Source organism: Phaethon aethereus, assembly GCF_964289735.1.
Source record: "Phaethon aethereus genome assembly, chromosome: 10".
In the NCBI taxonomy this organism is placed as follows: Eukaryota; Metazoa; Chordata; class Aves; order Phaethontiformes; family Phaethontidae; genus Phaethon; species Phaethon aethereus.
Genome location: NC_138586.1, coordinates 8,114,528 through 8,134,819, shown reverse-complemented (window position 1 = coordinate 8,134,819; position 20,292 = coordinate 8,114,528). Strand labels below are relative to the sequence as shown.

The 20,292-nt window shown below is 42.2% G+C and overlaps 1 protein-coding gene across 1 annotated transcript in view; it reads right to left on the bottom strand.

The window, feature by feature from the left end:
• Positions 1 to 6,910: 6,910 nt before the first annotated feature.
• Positions 6,911 to 20,292, bottom strand: part of IL1RAPL2 (interleukin 1 receptor accessory protein like 2) — a gene marked incomplete at its 3' end in the record, with an annotated part of 388,469 nt that continues 375,087 nt past the window's right edge. The window contains exons 9-10 of the mRNA XM_082004281.1: positions 16,441 to 16,611; positions 6,911 to 7,608 (exon numbers count right to left, since the gene is read on the bottom strand). Of these exons, the coding sequence (XP_081860407.1) occupies positions 6,911 to 7,608; positions 16,441 to 16,611 (869 nt within the window). The remainder of the gene's footprint in view (positions 7,609 to 16,440; positions 16,612 to 20,292) is intronic.

Genomic DNA, 20,292 nt, shown 5'->3' with positions numbered 1-20,292 from the left:
TCATTTGTGGAATATATGTTAATTTTCTGTGTGCAGTCTACACAGAATATGGAGTCCCTAATGTTATTTGGGGACTAAGTATTAAATGCCCTCTTTTAGGTGCTGACAGAAGTTACCTTTAAGCCACATACATAGACTGATTAGAGTATATTGTACTTTAAAAGTTTCTTCACTTCTCATTAGTCCTTTTCTTCTTGAGTCACCTTATAAGAGGCTAATTTACATTAAGTCTAGGCCATGTCAGGGTCTGGATTCCTTGTGAAAATATGTCTTGGTAGTAAAAGCAAAGCCCCTTGTGCTCTCTGCACGAGCATCACTCATTCGCTCCTCCACATCATAAATCACAGAGCATGCTCTGAATCCCAAATAATTTGGATTCAGAAAGAAATGAGGTGCACAATTCTTCCTTTGACAATTTTCATTTCCACCTTGGCTTGCCTACATTTCTGCATTAAAAGAGGGCACCAGAGACTTTGCAAATCCCTCCATACAGCATGAGCACGGTCTGAACTAGAGCGATATTCTCTATGCACTGCCCAGCCGAATACTTGAGCCCACCCTGTCATGCGTGAGCGTGGTGGGCAGCCCACTGCACTCCAGCGTAGTTCTCTTGGTCTACTAGCTCCGACGGCGTCAGCAGTAACTGTTGGTGCTCTTGCTCCACCAAACCGCTTTGCATGCCCATAGTGGGAACTTGCAGCCAGGAAAACATTTACCACCCACTGCTGTGTACAAATGAATCATTTTACAGTCTTAAAAGAAATTGCAAAACTCATCTAGTATAAAAGACACTGTTTTGTCTTTGGGTTTGTCCTGAAGAGAAGAAAGCTCTTAAAACCTTGTAAAGCCAATTATGCTCTATCAAAATGAATTAGAAGAGTTGTTTATAGAATACCTACCGTGAGAATCTGGCTCAGCTTGACAAACTGTATTTTTATTATTATTATTAATTTGTTTTACCTCTTGGTCTGTAGCTGTACAATGATACTGCTACAAAGAGAAAATGCTGACAGGTCATGTTCTGCTTCTATTGGCAGTGCTACTGTTTTATATTTAAATGACAAATATCTTGGCAAAGCTCGGTAACTTCTGCCTTATGTTTCCTTTCTTTAGACTTTTTTTGGCTTTTTTGGTTTATACCTCTTTGGAGCAGCCTTATTAACCTCAGAATCTCTCCAGTGGCATTGAGATGATCGAATGGCTTCTTGCGGTAAGCATTGCAAAGCTGTCCTTCTGTCACCATCACAAACACTTCTGTCATTTCTTCAGGGAAGCAAAGTACACTTCAGAATATCGTTTTTTGTGTTTGCAAGAATGTGACGTGCCATTACTTTCCGTTTTCAAATTTTGCCTTCTTCTTATAACAAAGTATTCCAAAAGTCCATATTTTTAACATTTGCTGGGCTAACTAGTGCCAAAATGGAACTGTTTTAACCACTATTATTCATGAAATTTCAAAACCTTAAATACTTTCAAAACCATGGAGGAAGGTACTTTTATGTATTTTCCATTATTTTATAAGCAAACAGACCAATACTGATTACATTAAACATCATCACAATCTTCAGGTACCCGTTTTCCTCCTGACCTGTGTGAGGAAGGGCCCGTGGGCTCACTGCCGCCTCGGAGTGGCTCTTCCAGCCCTGCTGCTCAGAGCAGGCATTAATTCTCACAGCCCTAACCAGCTAACGTTGCTGGTACAAGACCTGAGGACCAGGACTAATTCCCATGGACTTTTGATAAGATCTGACTCCTGTGTGGCTTAATTGCTTTGGAAAAACAGGCTCTGGCTGTGGTTGCACTGCTCAGCAGACTACAAGACGGAGACCCCCGGGGATGGTACCGATGCAAACTGATACAGCACCCAGCAACTACGTGTTGCAAGAGCTGCAGAACTGCTGTTGGGACAGTCCTAAACAGGGACGGTTGCTACCCACTTCCTCCTGACTCTGGACCGTGCTTATTGGAAATGTCCAGCTGGTGGAAGGGGGCAATGGCAAGCGTGAGCAGTTTGGTTTGCAGGAAAGCCAGAGCCAGAAGCTGTACTCTCCAGCAATGGGATCTGCTGCACTGCAGAAACCAGTCACCTCATCCACCTCACCAGAGGAGATTTAGTAACACTTCTGGCACTACATGCGAGTTTCAAGCCCACAGGACCAGCAGAAAGCATGGGCTTTACTTTGTGGGGAATTTCCACACACACAAAGCAGCAGGTTTTGGTGTTTTGTTTTTTTTTTTTTCCTGTGGAAGAAACCAAGACAGTTTCCCATTCAATGGGAAACTGAAATTTAATTTTACAATTGTCAAGGGTTCTGAAGCAAGTGAGCTGGCAAGAAACGATATTTTTCTGGGGAACTTTGCCCAGCAACCATTGAATAGTGGACAAACATGACAGATTGATGCAAGAGATGTCGTTGTGCTATACTGAATCAGTGTTTCTGCCTGGAAAACCCGTGGACTATGACTCCTTTCTTCTTCCTCTCCCTTCTTCACACTCTCCACTTATTTCTTGGCATCCCAGCAACTTGGTAGCCCTAGCATGAACCTCAGAGGGTGCACAAAAGAAGAAGGGTGCACAAGAGAAGACGCATGGAGGTAGAGGTTTCTTACAGATCGTATTTCAGCCAAGCCATCCCATGGCTGCTGCCCAGGGGGTAAGCTCCCAGTTGCCCAGCTGGGACACAATGAAAAAAGCCATTGTTCTCCCATCTACCATTGAGTTCCCAGGGAGATGTCACTGCGAGGCTAACAAGCACTGGAGGCTTTCTCTCTTGTAGCCAGGACTACGTAGACCTGACAGCTGTTCTGCCATAATACTCGCACTTACTCAGAGACTGAAATCAGAAAAGCTGCTCTGAGGCTCTCCACAAGGGCACAATTCTAAAGGCTGCTAAATGCCGTGATTTCTGGCACTGAACTACTCTTCCAGGCCCCTGCTCAGTGAAGTATTTCTCACTGAATTAAGGGGAATTTAAGTATGTGCTTACGCATTTGGATGAACAGAGAAAGCCTGTTGAATACTGAGAGCAGAGTAGGAGCCCTTAAAAGTCATGTTTTTTTTTCCTAAAAGTATCTGTTATTTATTCCCAAGTCTTTATCTTGTTTATAACAAAGAATGAACAAAATTCCTTTCCCAAGGCTGGATAGTCCTGGAGCATATCCACACCAACAGGGACAAAAATAAGCTTAATTTTAGGCAGATTAAATAAGCAAACGCTTCTTAGTCTCTTGACTTCTTTCTCTCCTTTTTGTCTTTTTTATTCCTCACTACACAGTAAACCTACAGTTTTACAGCCTTATCCAAAGTCTGCTGAATTTGATGGAACTCCTTCTGTTGGCTTGAATGAGTTTTGGAGCAGTCCTGTAGGCAGAGTATGACAATATCTTTATACAGGTTTCTCATCCACTGTCTAGGGAAAGGAATATTAATTATTAAAACACTGGTCCAGCACACAGCCCCCAAGAACTGTCAGTATTCACTCTACTTTGCAACTTAATTTAAAACTACCCTGTTATCTCCCCGGAATCTTCTTTAGGAACATAAAATCTGTAAAAGAAGAATAGGTTTCCAATTTCTAGCCCATTTTATATACAACCTTCAAACCATAATTGCTTCTGAAGCACATCACACGCAAAGGCAAGTATACAAACAGTAATTTCCAAATATTCTAATAAACCATCTATAAAATGAACGTGCCCCAGTTCAGAAGGATGCAATAAGGATGTTTGCCGCTGGTGATTTTGTCGCGGGGAAGGCAGAGCCTGACAAGCTGGAGGTGGCGAGGGCTGCACATTCGCACAAGCGAGAGGCAGCACCAAGCACTGGCAGGGTAGCGCCCTGGCCTCTTCCTCGATGAATCCAGCTGAATAAGTACCCGGCTTTGGTGAGACAGAGGAACACTAAGTGCCCTTATGCCCCTCTATTTCAGCTAATGAAGTTCACGTGAATGGGCTGGAACATTTTTGCCACCATGGCCCTGATCCAGCTGTCACTGCTGCCACGAGGGACCCTGCTGGAGGGTAGCTGCGGAGGGGACTTTCACAGTGGGACAAGCTCCTGGTCTCTGTGCCACCCGAGTCCCACCGACAGATGCATTTCACTGTTTGACAGTATTTTTCCAGACCTTTACGTGCTACCTATGGAAACACTTGGCCTCTAGCATGTCATACCGGGATTACATGAAACTGAGTCAACGAGAAGCCTCCTGAGCTCAAGTCCCCATCCCCATACTAAAAGCAGAGGGGTACAGGCGGATCTGATTCATACATATATTGTCGTAGTACTCAACACACACTTTGAAATCTTAAAGCAGATTGTGACTTGTCATCTAGAACTAAAAGATATCGATACACAGACACACAATGTGCTTTTGCAAAATGACAGAAAAACTGTTCTTTTCATGTTACCTCAGTGCAAACAGGACTGCATTTTGCTTTTAAATAGCTACTGCTCTAAGAGACATATTATCATCAGGTAAATGAATTTGCTACCCATATTTAATCACTGTAAATAAAAGAAGCAGACCAACCTGTGTATTTTTTTCTTTTTTTTTTTTTTTGAGTTTGCATGCTTAATACAGAACTAGTAGGTTTAAAATCTCACTGAACATTCTATGTGAATTAACCAGATTCTAGAGTAATGTGGAAAGGAAAATAATGAAAAGTACAGCTTTTCATTTAAACATATGTATCTCTTTTCATGCAGGGTTTTCTTCTAAGTTTTTTTTCCTTTTTTAAAATTACACTTTGCATTAAAGAACATAGCCAGTGTAAACAGAGTCTGTAACACCTATAAAACAGTGCAAATTTTGTAAATTTCTGGGAGAAGGTTGAAATACATATATTTATAATGGAGGTAAAATCACTTTCTTTCTCAGTAGAAAAAAACATATATTAAACACCTATATGTTCTGAACTTAACTTCACAAAAGAGCAAGTTATAGTCCTATACTGTGTAATAAATTAGTATCTTTTCTAGATTTCCATTTTCAGTGTTAGTGTCAAATGCATAATAATGCTAGAAAAAAGAAGAGAAACTCGTATTATTTAGAACCTAATGAAAACCTTACAGATAATAACTGGTGTAAGAGGGCACAGAATAAAGAACTGGGGTAAGAAGCAATGGAAAAATACCGACCTCTACGAATTATTGCACATTTGAGATCATTCTCATGGCCTCTGGGCCAATTCTGGATACTTTTAAGTCTTAGGTCAGTGTTTGTTTTCATGTGACTGTAGGGTACAATTTAGGAACCACTGCGAAATGTCAAGGATTTACTGAACTTGTTTGCTGATGAAACCACAGGCAGCTGAGCGCAGAGCGCTAACTTTTATTTGTGCAATCAAAGAGAACAACGCTAAAAACATACCGAAATACAGGCAAGGTTGCCTGCCATAAAAATCTTTTTGGGAACTTGCTCCAGCCGATCTTATTGAGACGAAACTCTCATGTCTACTGTGTTTTCATTAAAGCCGTGCCAAAAACTGCAAAACTGGCTTCCGCCTTCATTATTTAGAGCTTTTTCCTCGAATGCTGTCGTCTCCATGTTCTGACTCTGCAACCCTCGATCAACTGGGTAAGGAAATCTCCATGAAACATACGGGTCCAAAGAAAACTCAACTCGCTGAGTAGCAATGCCTGATGCGGAATACCTGTGTAACACTTCTCATCTGCAAGCAGCAAGAATGCTTTCCATGAAAGATAAATGACAGTATCCTATTTGACTGATGGGGTCATGCACATAAGAAATGCAAGACCTTACCAGCTGCTTAAAAATATCACTTTTCACTAGTTGCACAGAGAGCAGAAATATTCCTGCTTCAGCCATATTTAAAAGGTACGTAAACTGACAAGTAGATAAACAGAGAACTGCCTTGGGTGATTAACACGGCGATTGAAGTCAGACTACTAGTAAACCTGAATCATTTAGAACTTAATCTCTGAATATTGCTGTAGTAATTATTTTCTATTGCTGATGTTCGCACAAAAAGGTTAATTTCAAATTCTAACTACTGATTTTGGAGAAAAAATCCTGTGTAAAATTACATTGCCTTTACTAAAAATCTTAAAAGAGCTCAAGAGATCTTAAAAAATTTCAAATTAATGAATTGACCGATAAATTTATACTTAAACTGTTCAAATCAAAGTCATTAAAAAACTGCAAAAAATTGTGAAATAATCTATAATTGACAGGAAAATTGTTTAAAATCCTCCTAAACATCTTCTGATATTCTAGTAACTTGTTTAATAAAACCACATTGCTAAGCATTGACTATGAATACAACATGCCTCAAAAACAAAATTAAGAGATGCTGATGTAAGCAGGTGATTTATTCTGCAGCAACTGTTACTATGCACTTTATTGATAAAGTGATCTGCATGGTTTCAGATGGTCATCTTCTAAAATGTTTTTGTGAGACAATGTTACCGGGAAGCTTTCCTCCTTCCTTTTAAGAATGATTCAACCCTTGTGGTCTGTGCAGGAGATAATAATTTTCATAGCATGATAAGAATTTCAAACTGTACTGAAGTCTATATGAAAAACCCAACAACTTCCATGTATTTCAAATACTATTACTTAAATGTGTATGGATTTTGGAGATCATATACAGTGACCTTTTATCCATCCCAGATTGTAAACCTACTGAAAAATGATGGCACGTGTCTTCTCTATCCCCCCTCCTTTTTAAAGAAGCAATAAAACTGTACATTAAAAGACAGGAAGGACATTACTGAGTTACAAAAGAATGCCCCCTTTGTCAATAATTTGTAAATGTAAACAAGTAGAAAAGCCAAGAAGTGTGCTGCTGCTTCAAATATGTTTTCTCACCCCATGGGGTTAGGGCAAAGTTCTTTAAAAATGTGTCATCATGGCGGTCATGAAGCATCTTGAAAGAGTCCTGATCTTCACTACCAAATATCACTGGTGAAGCTAAGCTCCTTTGCTGATAAAGGTAGCAATGGGTTGTTCCTGTGAAACTCTTGGGGATCCTTCATGGTATTGTTAAGAGGTAGCTGTCCATTTAGTAGTGTCAAAGGTATGTTACAGTATGTGTGATGGTTGCTTATGGAAGCTATTGGCAATGTTGCTGCTGACACATCATATTCGTATCCTCTGCAATAATGTCTCATTTGCACAGAATCTGCTTGATGGTAATCAGTTAAATCAGCCCGTGATTCTACCAACGTGGCAGAAGTGCCTGTGACGGCAAGAGAGGGAACAGTCTGGAGGTCTCCGAAAAGGCCCTGCTCTGCAGAATCCAGGACCTGATGCCGAGACACCACCTCCTTTTTCTTCCCTGGCATTTCAAAGACTAGGCGCTTCCAAAATTTAGAATTCAGTTTGCTGCTTTTTGGTCCTTTCCACTTGACCACTGAGAGAAGTTTGATGGTGTGCTTTAAAGATTCCACTTCGTGATAATTCACTTTCCCTTTTAATTCAGTACACTCAATCAAAATAACTTTGATTTCTCCACTGACTAGCATGTTATGGAGTCTGTTTTCCATCTCAAAAATACTCCATCCTCTCCTGAGAACATAGTCTGGAGTTAACACGATAATGAGTCTTCTGCTTTGTTCAACACATCTTGTGAGATCTTCAATGTAGGCTACAAATTATAGAAAGAGAGAAAGAGTAAAGAATAAAGAAGTCTATTGTATCAAAACATCAGGCTTGCAATCAAGTATAACAAAATCCTACAGATTACTGATCCACACCATTTAAGACAAGGGGTATTTCACAATAGACTCCAACAAAAATAGGATTGTGTATCACAACATATTTCTATTTATGGAGCACGTATAGAAAACTCCTTAATAGCACCCTTCATCCTTTACTGTTTTTCCCTGTTCATCTCAACAGAATGACATTTACATAATATCCTCACTGTGTAGATGCATTAGTGACTAAAAATAAACAGTTCACTTACTGGAAAAAATATAGGTCAAGATCAATGTAATGTTTGTGTGAATTTTAACATTAATGCTGGTTATGATTAACATCACATTGAGGAAAGCACACTCTGGGAAGCAGTTCTTGTGTTTCAGATGCAAGGACATGAGGGTGCTGCAGGGTGTATGAACTGTTGCTTGCAAGAGCTCAAAACGAAATAAACCCTCATCACATGCAGAACTTGTGCTATTGCATAGAAGCATCATGGTAGCTCTTTCTTCTTTAGGTATCGACCACGAAAGCATAATAATGTTCTTTGTGGTCCAATGGTCGTATTTAACATCACAGACCTGTGCTTCTATGTACCCCAAGGTATTAACAGAAACTTCAAGAGTGACAGGCACAAATGGGAAATTTAAACATATTGGAGGTGTTTATTTGTTGAGACATCAGTGACAAAGAAAATAGTATTCTTCTTTTACTCATGCATGCCAAGCAGTTGCAAATGATCAGTGTAAGCAGAAGTGCCAGCCCCATCATCAGCTCCATGATGTCAGCTTTTTGAGCTACAAAATATTCTTGAAGTTGGACTTGGACTCTTGAGTTTCACTTGCCCCAGGCACGGTAGGGAAGAGAAGCCAGTTACACTGGTCTGACATGGAACAGGATGGGAAAGAGATCTACTTACAGACCTGGTCCAAAACCCATTCAAATAAAGAGACTTCAACAAAATTTCAATGGGTTTTGGGTCAAGACCAGAATAATGAAATAACTTGGAAAAAAACCCCACTAAGGCCAGAAAAATGTTCATCGGTTGCACAGCATTGTGACTGTGAGCTTAGAGACAGGATATAATTTTTTTTTCTTTTTAAAACTACATGAACCTCTTGATCATGCTACTCAGAATGTGCCACCTGACAACAGAGGAGAAGCATGTGTTATAAATGAAGACTTGGACACAAGAGCTGCACAGAACAGATCTTTACTCAGCACAGGGCAGGGCCTCACTTACACACATTGCCCTCTAGCAGGAGCAATGATTACAAATAACATCATTAATCAACATCTGTTACTGCAAGACTCATTTTTATAGTCCCAGGCACCATACCACAGCATGCTTATTCACACCACTTCCAGTAAAGTAAATAGCTACAAAATAGGCCAACAGGAACATTCTAAAATAGCTTATTTTCATGAGACGGAAGGCATAGTTAGCATCAAATCTGCCTTTACCAATGTTTTATTTCACCACTTAGCAGCAAGAAGAATTTCTTTCACAAATGGAAAAAAGAGGCAATTGCAAACATCCCACAGACACAAAAATTTAAGACATACACATACATTACAAATGTCTATGCAACAATCCTGACTTTTAGTTAATGTTTTATGACTCTTTAATCATGCAGCATTTACATTTTGGGGTTTTTTTTCTTAAAATATTTCATGAGGAAAACCCCCACATTGCTCTGTGTGAAATAGTTACTCATTAATGAAAAAAATTCAACATTAAAATCCATGGGAGAGGCAGTGGAAAGAGGAGAGTCAGCAACAATGAGAAAATGATAAGCAGAACTGGTGAAACAAAACTTAAGGAAAGGTAGAAATGTTCAATACAATGGAAAGAGATTATCCCAATGTATCAACAGCTCAGACTCTTCATTTTCTTCCTTTCTTTCTGCTCCCAAAAAGAAAGAATTTAGGTGGGAAGCTTCATCATTAGAGGTTGAATCTGCAAGATACAGTAAAACAACAAACTATCATGCATCTTTCCTGAGACATATTCATCCCTCCTTCAAACAACTCAGAACACTGCTATGTACAAGACAGTTCTCTGCAGGACACAATACCGGTCAGTACCACATATCCAGGTCGGTGCTAAGCACAGCCATGCATACACTATATGCATCCAATTAAAAACAAAACAAACCAACAAAGCAAAAAAATCACTCCACTTTCATTCTCTTCAAATATCCAGCGGTAATAATTTCAATAGCAACAACCCAGCAATAATCTGTTATACCATCTCAATCAAAAACTCACCAGACTTTGCTTTAGTCAAATAGGGAATGAGGCGGGAAGAAGACAGGAAAAATTCCCTATTTCCTCAGATGGATACTTCTCCCCTCTGTGCCCCTCCCATACTTTGGCACGCCCACCTTACTTACTGCATGTTGCAACAAGTTAGAGCTCTTTCTACAGACGACTACACAGACACCTTCACAAATGACCACTAGGTGCTCCTCCAAATTCCAGCTTTGCAGCTGATAGACATGACCAATGTACAGGGGGTTTGTTGGTGCACTCAGGATAAAATACACTGTATTATTGGAAACTGGAAACCCAAATGAAAAAGCAAACACGTTTTCCAGCCATCTGGTCCAGAAGTACTTACTATTCCCAATAACTTCAGCTCAGGACTGCTACTAAAGGTAGGTGATAACCTCCCTGGAGCACGTGGTTCCATTGATGCACTCTACACTCCGTCCAATGTGCACAGCCTAAACAGTTCTGCGAGGAAAAGCATGGGGTGACAGATTCCCATCTGTGGAAATTCAAGCTTTATTTTTTCCAGTGGTACCAGACTGACTGCATAAAGCTTTGAGTTGCTGAATCACCCACCCTCCTTTCACTTCAGAACTTGAGACTGATCAAAATACCGCAGGTGGAGTTGCCTGTCGTAAGTGTCCAGTCCATTAGAACGTATTAAATCCAAGCAATCTATATCGCAATGTAGGATTGAGAAAGGGTTGATTTCACCTTTCCAGGGAGCCAAGAAGTAATTGTCAGGCAATGGCTCTGTTTCACTTTCAAGAAAAAAACTGAGCAGGGATATCAGGAATGACATCACCAACTAGGATCAACTGTAAGATGCCAGACCAATATATTTCCATCAGATAAGTATAATTTTGCTGAAAATTCACTTTTGCTGCAGGAGTATCAACTTCAATGATACTTCATTGTGAGGGGAGAAAAAAGTCTTCCTGACAGAATCAGTATGGAATTAGTTGGTTTTAATTCCCAAAGATTGTATTTTACCATAAAGTAGGATGTAAAAATAAAATATCAGCATTAGAATTAACCCACTTGATTTTATTGAAAAAGAACATTTTAAATTTTGACCCTTTTTCCCCCCCTTGAAACACCATTTTGCAATATGGCACAAAAACTGTTTTCAAAATGTTAGCATTTCCAAAGGGTCAAAAAATTAGAATTATGAGTAGCTCCATCAGTACTTTACTTGCATCGTGTCCAAAGCAACGCCCAAGGAGGTATGGACAGCAAGAACTTTCAGACCCATAAACATAGTTTTTGCATGGTTGCCCTTTAGTAATGAAGACAGAGCACCTGACAGCAAATATGTGCTCACCAAACACTGTCAACATGTAACAATGCTGAACTGTAGTTTGAAGCACTGAAGAAGAGAAGCCCAAGACACGCACCCCATTTGCAATTAAATCATGCGTAACTGCCTATTGAATCTTGAATGCGCTACACTAACCACAGGCTGGAAGGAAACCCAGACAACCTAATATGCAAGCAGACTAGAAGCAAGGAAATCCATGACCACCACTGACACAGAGTTGCTTACACAAAGAAATGACTGACTAACCAGATTCAGATGATTTGCAGCAGCAGTTGGAGGAGAGGGAGAAAACACCAGAAATCATATGAAGCCCTGTGGATATCTTTGGGAAGCATGGTCTGCAGCACCACAAGAACCAAAGAGTATCTACCATCAACCCCATACTGGCTGATTCCTGGCACTCTGAAAATAACCAGCCTTTCTGTGTTTTGGCAACGTGACTATCACTTGAGAAAGTTATTTATAGAAGAATAACTCAGTCCTGGTTTCCTAACTGCATAGTTCCCAAACCCTAACTCCGGTTACTTCATTGTAATAAAAATGATTGCATGTCTTGCTTTTCCTGTTTATTAAATATCTGTTTCTTCTGTTATCCCAGACCAGAACAGTAATGCCGTTGGAACTGCTGAAACACAGAGCGGAGTGATGGTCACTCCCCAGAGAGAGCCCAATCCCAGTATAAGCAAGGGACAGCCAACGCGTTCAACATAAACAAATAATGCAGACACACTGCTCTCTCAGCATACCACGCTCTTAGCCATTGTCAGACTTTCTGTATTTGACATGGCAAAGGAAGGAGGGATTATGGAGAATGAGAAGATGGCAGCTCTGGGGATATCTCCTTGCAGACTGAAGTCTGAAGTGGGTGATTTTGGTCACATTGATTTGGCTATAGTTGTAGGCATCAAAAGTCTGGATCAAAGATTCATAAACTTATACAGGTTAGAAGGGGGCTCTGGAGGTCTCCAGGTCAATACCCTGCCCAAAGCAGGATGAGCTAAGATCGCTCAGGGTCTTGGCCGGTACAGTTGTGAAGACCTCCAAGGTTGGAGGGTTCTTCTCAGTGTCTCTGCGTTCTGTTCTAGTGTCTGACTACTCTCATGGTGAGGAAAATTTTCCAAATGTTTAAATGGAATTTTCAGTATTACAACTTGTACCTGTGGCCTCTTGTTCAACAACTGTGCACCTCTGAGAAGAGCCTGTCTCCATCTTTGTGCTTTCCACTGGAAAGACAACAATAAGACTCCTCGTTGGCTTTGTCTTTGTTGGCCTTTTCTTCAAGAAATACAGTTTGTTTGGGCTCTCCTCGTATACTGCATGATCCAGCTCCATGAGCACCTTGGTGGCCTTCAGTGGGCTGTTACAGAGTAGCCAGCCTTTCTGGCTTTTGTTCATATTTCTTCCACTTTCAACTATCATTCCTCTGTATCTCTGCTACCCTTGGCCATGCCTAGCATTAAGTATAAGATTCATACAGAGTAGACAACGAGGGAGTTCTAAAAGGGGTTTGTGGAGCCAGGTACTCTATTCCCATTCCACATAAATGGTGTCCCATACCTAACTTAAAGCTGGTTGGGAACTCCATGCACACAGTCCATGTGGGTTTCCTTCATCCAGGAACCCAGGAAGCTGGAATTCACCACGCAGAAACCACACAGATGGGCAGACAAAACTACAAAGTGCCAGAACTGCAATATTGACTGTTGGGTGCTTTTTATCACATGCCTCAGGTGTTCTCCTGTTGTGCTGACAACTTCTCATTTTTCAGGTAAAAGCAAAGATTTTTATTCCATCACCGTTGTTCTTTTCAGTGCCTGATCTCTATACCATGGGCTGAGCTGGAGTGAATTGCTGGTGTTTTTTCAATCTTGTCAAGATCAAATGCTTAGAGAGCAACTAGATGATGCTCTAATAGATTTGTATTGCTGGTATTAAAAATCCAGCTTGACAGTTTCGACCTCTTCACTTCCAGGGTTTAAAATAATTTGCAGAAACCATGTGAGAAAAATATCTTCCTCTGATATAGTCCCAATTTTAGAAGAGTCAATTGCAAGAAGATCTTTCTTTCTGTAGACACATCACCCTTAGCAAGACAGAAAATGGCTCAGGTAAAAACATAACTATTCCTATCTTTCCCCCCTAACTCTTCAGTCTCCTCAGGTCTCCTAACACTGAATTAAAAAGCTCACAGGACTTAAGAATCTGCTTGCTTTGAGAAAGGGTTTGTTAAAAAAACTAATAGGGTGGAAAAAATGGTAATTTCTAAGAAACTTCAGTAACGACTGCAACTGTATCTTAGGGATCACAGTCTCCTTGTACAGGCTAGCATGTTCAATTATGCCTTCGTTACCTAGACAGAAAGGTGTATGTGCTGTCAGCTTTGACAGAATGAAGAACACTCACTCTGTTAAGACCAAAAAATATTCTTTAAGAATGCTATAGTACTTCCTATAAAATGCAATTCAAATCCCAGGTCACAAACTTCATTTTGCTGCTTACACAGCACACTGCATGTCGTGTCTCCCTGCCATGTCGCCCCTCTCATCTTCCAGCCTGCATGGCCACAGATCTTCTGCATGAGCAAGTGCACAGCAGCAGTGGCTGCTTGACCCCTGATTCCACCTCGCCAGTTCGGGGAGCCATGTCCATCTGTGCTGCTCCCAGGCAGCAGCAAGAGCCATCACAAAGGTCTTTGCTAGCCACCTCGGCATACTTCACGGTGGTTCCCACTAGGACAGAACGCTTCACTGGGATAACATTTGTATCCTGCCAGGGCACAGAAACCAACACCTACTGCAAAACATGACTCAGCCCCATCTGACCTGAACTCTGGATGCCAGGGATCTGGTTCACAACAGTGAAGAGGTGGCCTCAGTCCCCACAGACATCACCTCTGTCCTCCTAGGGACAGCAACAGTTGCTCCATGGGCATCCCTGAAACAGATGGTCCTCAGCGCAGAGCCAAAATGCAGAGCTCGGATATGCAGTGTGAAGGAGCTCGCTGCTGGGTGCACGTGTCCCAGCTAAGGCACATCTGTCTGTAATCTCTCCTTCGGTTGCACAGGGACATGCAGAGCCTGTCACAGCTTTTCCCCAGAGGTTAGAAATGAACCAGCTGGACAAAAACATAATCAAACTTGTCCTTGAATTTTTCCGAAGTCAGCTTTTTAGTTTGTTCAGAGAAGTGTGCAGGAAAGTTCATGAAATACTATTTAACAAATCTATTTTTTGCTTGCTCTCAAATCCAAGTAGCAGCTGTATGTACTGCTTCATGCCAGGAACCAAGTGCAATAATGCACACCCTCCTGTGGCAGTACCTTAAAATTACAGAGATAATATGAAACAACCAGCTTTACAAATCACACCTTATTTGCTGTACTAGTGCAATAGCACACGTTTAAGTACACAAGACACAGACGGAAACACATCAGAATAGAGTGGGAAAGCATTACATTACATCGAAAGTAATTTACACCAAAATATGAGGAAATGCGGTACATGTAAGAAGAGGTACATGTAAAATCAAAAGAGAGAACTGTGATCAAATCCCCATTTTTCTATAGAAATCTACCCTGAAGAGCTATATATTTTGTCACATCAACCACTTTTTGAGACAGTCACTCTAAAATATGTTATGTTTATCTCTGAAGTTTCTAGCAGGTCCATACTACACCACACTGCCTGCTCTCTTCACTAAGCACTGCAAGTCCCCGTAAGATCGGCGAGCATCATTGTTGGACATGAAACAACTATTTACAACAGTTCTGTGATTTTTTACAAAAAGATGTATTTTCTCTTAACAATATCTAAAAATTCAACACTACTTGCTTGTGCTGTCAGAAATAAGAAGTCCCCTTTCTGGAGTATATCACTAAGAGTAAAACTCACACCTTGCAGGGGCAGGGCAAAAGGAACAGGGGAAGCAGTTCTAACCTAGGAGCTGCAAATGCACATGATAAATTCAAACCACTACACAGGACTTTGCACGATCGACTAGGCTCTAGCTCCTCCTTCCCAATGGTACAGGATTCAGAGCTCTGTTTCCAGCTCCCTCAAATGTCAAAGAAGAAGTAGGCTGCAACTTCTGGGGCAACTACTGGGGTTTGGCAGCAGCAAGGCAGCAGTTTCAAGTCTTTTGGCAGGCAGGTTGCTAATGCAGCCATGTTCTAGCTGCTTAATGTTTGGGGACATCTGCTCCAGCACGCCATTGCTTTGTTTTCTTGTTCATATTTCCTATACAGTAGCATACAGAGAAGTTCATACTCCTTTCTAACATTTTTCATGGAAGTGATTTGTAGACAGAATTCCTAAAAAAAGCTTATTTTTCACAAGACTATTAAAGCAAACATACTGTGCATTCAAAATACACCAACATGATGCATATGATTCATGGTCTTTTTGGACTTGTCCAAAAATTAAGCTGGAAGAAGAGATGCCATAACTACAGCTAGGAAGGCATGAACTGTTGGTAGAGACATCCAAAGGTGCTGCTGAATCTTCAGACATGGCAGCAACACTGATTTGAAACAGACAACTGCGTATCACTGTCAGCATGGAAAACAGCATCGGATCACTGGGCTGTACATAGTCCTCTGAAGAATTAGCATTACTTACACAATAACCAATTACTTACACAATACCAACACTGCTCAGAAATACAACACTTGGTCAAAATGCTAATGAAAAAATTGCACCTATACCATTAATTGGGAAACTATTGTAGCTATTTATGAGACTTCAAAGTTAGGAAAAAAGCCAAAAGACAATGGGAGAGATTACTTCTACTTCTAAAGCTGCTGTAGACAAACAAATAATTACTGGGAAAAAATAATTCAATTTTCAATGATAAAACAGAGACTACAAAGTCTTTTTTGGAAGTTTCCTGCTTAGCTACCTGTGTCTGATGTAGAGGTTTTGGGCTACGGTATGGCTTGCAGCATGGCAGCCTTCCCTGTAGGAAGGTCCAGCTCCTGCCTCCACTGAAATCAATGGCAGTTCGCTCTGATTTCAGTGGCGCAGGAACAAGCTCTAACCTAGAGCTCAGATCTGCACTGCTGAGGAAACTTTTCCAATCCTTGTAAGCACTTAACAAAGACAGGTTTCCCATATCTAGTACTTATCACACAGTCCAGGCCTTCATAACACATCAGAGAGAATTAAAACTGAGAAGTCAGAAATACTTACTTCCACTAGGGATCAGGTCCCTATCCGGAATGAAGAGCTTATATCCATAGTGCTTTTCTAGAACATCTGGCAGAATTTCAAGTGCAAACTGCTCCTCTTCATTATTATCACAATCTAATGCATCAGGATCCACTTTGGTGTATGAAAGATATGCATCGTATTCCTTGTTGTCTGTAAGAAAACAAATTCACGTTGAGCCTTTGCTGAAGCAAGTTTGCAAGAGCACTATAAAGAATGTAGGAAAGTACTCAGAAATCATATTATTCCTTGAAATGATCAAGCATTTCCCAACAAAGTTGGGACTTTTCACAGGAACATATAATCTGGCTTCCACAGAGAAATTTTTCAGATCCAGACAAAGCATATCCTTTCAGTTTTCTTCTGCATGTTGAGCTAGTTAGCAGCTCTGCTTCATGTGGTCAGTGGAGGCATTTCACATCTGAAAAGATCATGGGCAAAATTTTGATACAAATACTAAAGCTGGAACTTCTGATTTTAATCCTTTACATATTGCTAATGGAAATCTTTCTTTCAACTCCTGCCTCAAGAGTGCTATGATTATGCGAGAGTTTTGAGCTTGGAAAAGTTTTTGAGTCTGGAAAGTTTTGAGCAAGGAAAACTTCCTTGCACAAGTAATTGTGAGAAAACACATGATGTAACGGAGATGAATACTGATTATGCAGAAACCAATAGCAAATACAAACAGTCCAAAGCACTTTTTTCAGAAAATCTTGTAGTTTTTAAAACCAGTATCATAATTTTAGAGGTCACTTGATCCAGGACATTTTAGATACTTGGGACTCACAGTATGAGAGAAATAACTCCAAGAGCAAATGAGGTACAGGGGGAGACTTGCCCCTCCATTCTGCCTGCAGCTCCAGGGGTGGAGGCAAATCCTCATCAAAAGGTGGAGGCAGGCAGTGGGTGACAGAGGGGACCCAGGCAACACCACGTGAGGACAGTGGGGCTGCAACACAGTGCCTTGGCACGAACGGGCAAAACATCTCCTCCTCCTGCACAGCACTGGGGCTTCGCTCCGGCTCTCTGCATCCGAAACACAGCGCTAAGAGCTGGCAACTGTGCCAGGAACAGAAATGGCACCACTACTAAGCTCGGGATCCGTGCTGGGATCAGACTGTCTTAGTGACATTTCTCTTTGCTATTCCTCTGCAGAAATGGAAAACAGTATATTGAAAAAGTCAACTTTCAGCAATTCAGTCTCCAGGGAAGAGCACAGCTGCCATTATTTACAGAAAATGAAAAATGAAATAGTTAATGTTGTGAGCACAAAACTGCATGAATGGAGGATTGTTGAGTACCGATGATCTGTAAAGAACAGTGCACATGAAAGATAATTAAAGCAGTCAAAAAACCCCAATATATTCTGATAAAAAGAAAAAATAGCTAATCTTAATACAATACATTCTTTGATGACCTTGAAATGATGGTTACTTTCTTATAATTCTTGACACAAAGCCAGAGCTACAGAAAAAGCATGTAAATAATTATATGTTTGTAAAAGGCAATTTGCCTAGTGCCACCATAGCTGTACAGGAGGATGTCCATCTGGTTTGCTGGTATTTCTCTGAAATCAACAGTATACAAAAATAGTAGCTACTGATGGGAAGATGACAGAAGAACAAAAAGCAGAGAAATAAAGGCCAGTCAGCTTTGGAGGCCTGTCCAAAACGTGCTACCTTGTCCGTGATGACGCCTGCCAAAACCTTTTAAGAGAAGCCAGCCACCAAGTGATCTGGGAGACAAACATCCCTGCAAACATTTGAGAGCTCTGCAAAGGCAGCAAAGCAGACCCCAGAGCACTGACATGCCTGGCTGCAAAGCAGCGCGAAAGCCGCGCACAGATTACGTGCAAGCAGTCCCCGAGCTTCCCACCCCTCCCAGCCGCGTGGGTTCCACTGCCCTCTCCAGTCACCTCTACTCACACCAGTAAGCAAGACATAGACAGAACCAGTTCCCTTGGGCTCCTCTGAGTCCGTACGCTTGCGTTACACCTCTACAATCTCGACTCCCTCACAAGCTTCACGTACACAGGACATAGCAGAAGGACCTACCCATGCTTGCCCACCACTTGCTCTGTGTGCTTTAGATGCAGCACTGTTGGCAGCCATTTTCACAGAATCACAGAATCACACAGAATCACTAGGTTGGAAAGGACCTTTAAGATCATCAAGTCCAACCATTAATCCAGAACCACCATGTCCCCTAAACCATGTCCTGAAGCGCCACATCCACACGTTTTTTGAACACTTCCAGGGATGGCGACTCCACCACCTCCCTGGGCAGCCTGTTCCAATGCCTGACCACCCTCTCAGTGAAGAAATTTTTCCTAATATCCAATCTAAACCGCCCCTGGCGCAACTTGAGGCCATTTCCTCTTGTCCTATCACTAGTTACTTGGGAGAAGAGGCCAGCACCCTCATCGCCACAACCCCCTTTCAGGTAGTTGTAGAGAGCGATAAGGTCTCCCCTCAGCCTCCTCTTCTCCAGACTAAACAACCCCAGTTCCCTCAGCCGCTCCTCATAAGACTTGTGCTCCAGACCCCTCACCAGCTTCGTTGCCCTTCTCTGGACACGCTCCAGCACCTCAACATCCTTCTTGTAGTGAGGGGCCCAAAACTGAACACAGTATTCAAGGTGTGGCCTCACCAGTGCCGAGTACAGGGGCACAATCACTTCCCTTCTCCTGCTGGCCACACTATTCCTGATACAGGCCAGGACGCTGTTGGCCTTCTTGGCCACCTGGGCACACTGCCGGCTCATATTCAGCCGGCTGTCAACCAGCACCCCCAGGTCCCTTTCCGCCGGGCTGCTCTCCAGCCACTCCTCCCCAAGCCTGTAGCATTGCATGGGGTTGTTGTGGCCAAAGTGCAGGACCCTGCACTTGGCCTTATTAAACCTCATACAGTTGGCCTCTGCCCATCGATCCAGCCTGTCCAGATCCCTCTGCAGAGCCCTCCTACCCTCCAGCAGATCAACACTCCCACTCAGCTTGGTGTCATCTGCAAACTTACTGAGGGAGCACTCAATTCCCTCATCCAGATCATCTGTAAAGATATTGAACAAGACTGGTCCCAGAACCGAGCCCTGGGGAACACCACTCGTGACCGGCCGCCAGCCAGATTTAACGCCATTCACCACGACTCTCTGGGCTCAGCCATCCAGCCAGTTCCTCACCCAGCGAAGAGTAAACCCGTCTAAGCCACGAGCTGCCAGTTTCTCCAGGAGAATGCTGTGGGAGACGCTGTCAAAGGCTTTACTAAAGTCCAGGTAGACAACGTCCACTGCCTTTCCCTCATCCACTAGGCGGGTCACCTGGTCATAGAAGGAGATCAGGTTGGTTAAGCAGGACCTGCCTTTCATGAACCCATGCTGGCTGGGCCTGATCCTTTGGCTGTTCTGCAGATGCCCTGTGAGCACTCTCAAAACCAACCGCTCCATAATCTTCCCTGGAACAGAGGTCAGGCTGACAGGCCTGTAGTTCCCAGGATCCTCCTTCCGGCCTTTCTTGTAGACGGGCGTCACATTGGCAAGCCTCCAGTCTTCTGGGACCTCCCCTGTTAACCAGGACTGCTGATAAACGATGGAGAGTGGCTTGGCAAGCTCCTCCGCCAGCTCTCTCAGTACTCTTGGGTGGATCCCATCAGGCCCCATAGACTTGTGGGTGTCCAGGTGGCTTAGCATGTCCTTGACTGCTTCCTCCTGAATTATGAGGAGTACATTGTGCTCTCCATCCCTGTCTTCCAGCTCAGGGGGCTGAATATCCTGTGGATACCTGGAGTGGCTATTAAAGACTGAGGCGAAGAAGGCATTAAGTACCTCAGCCTTGTCCTC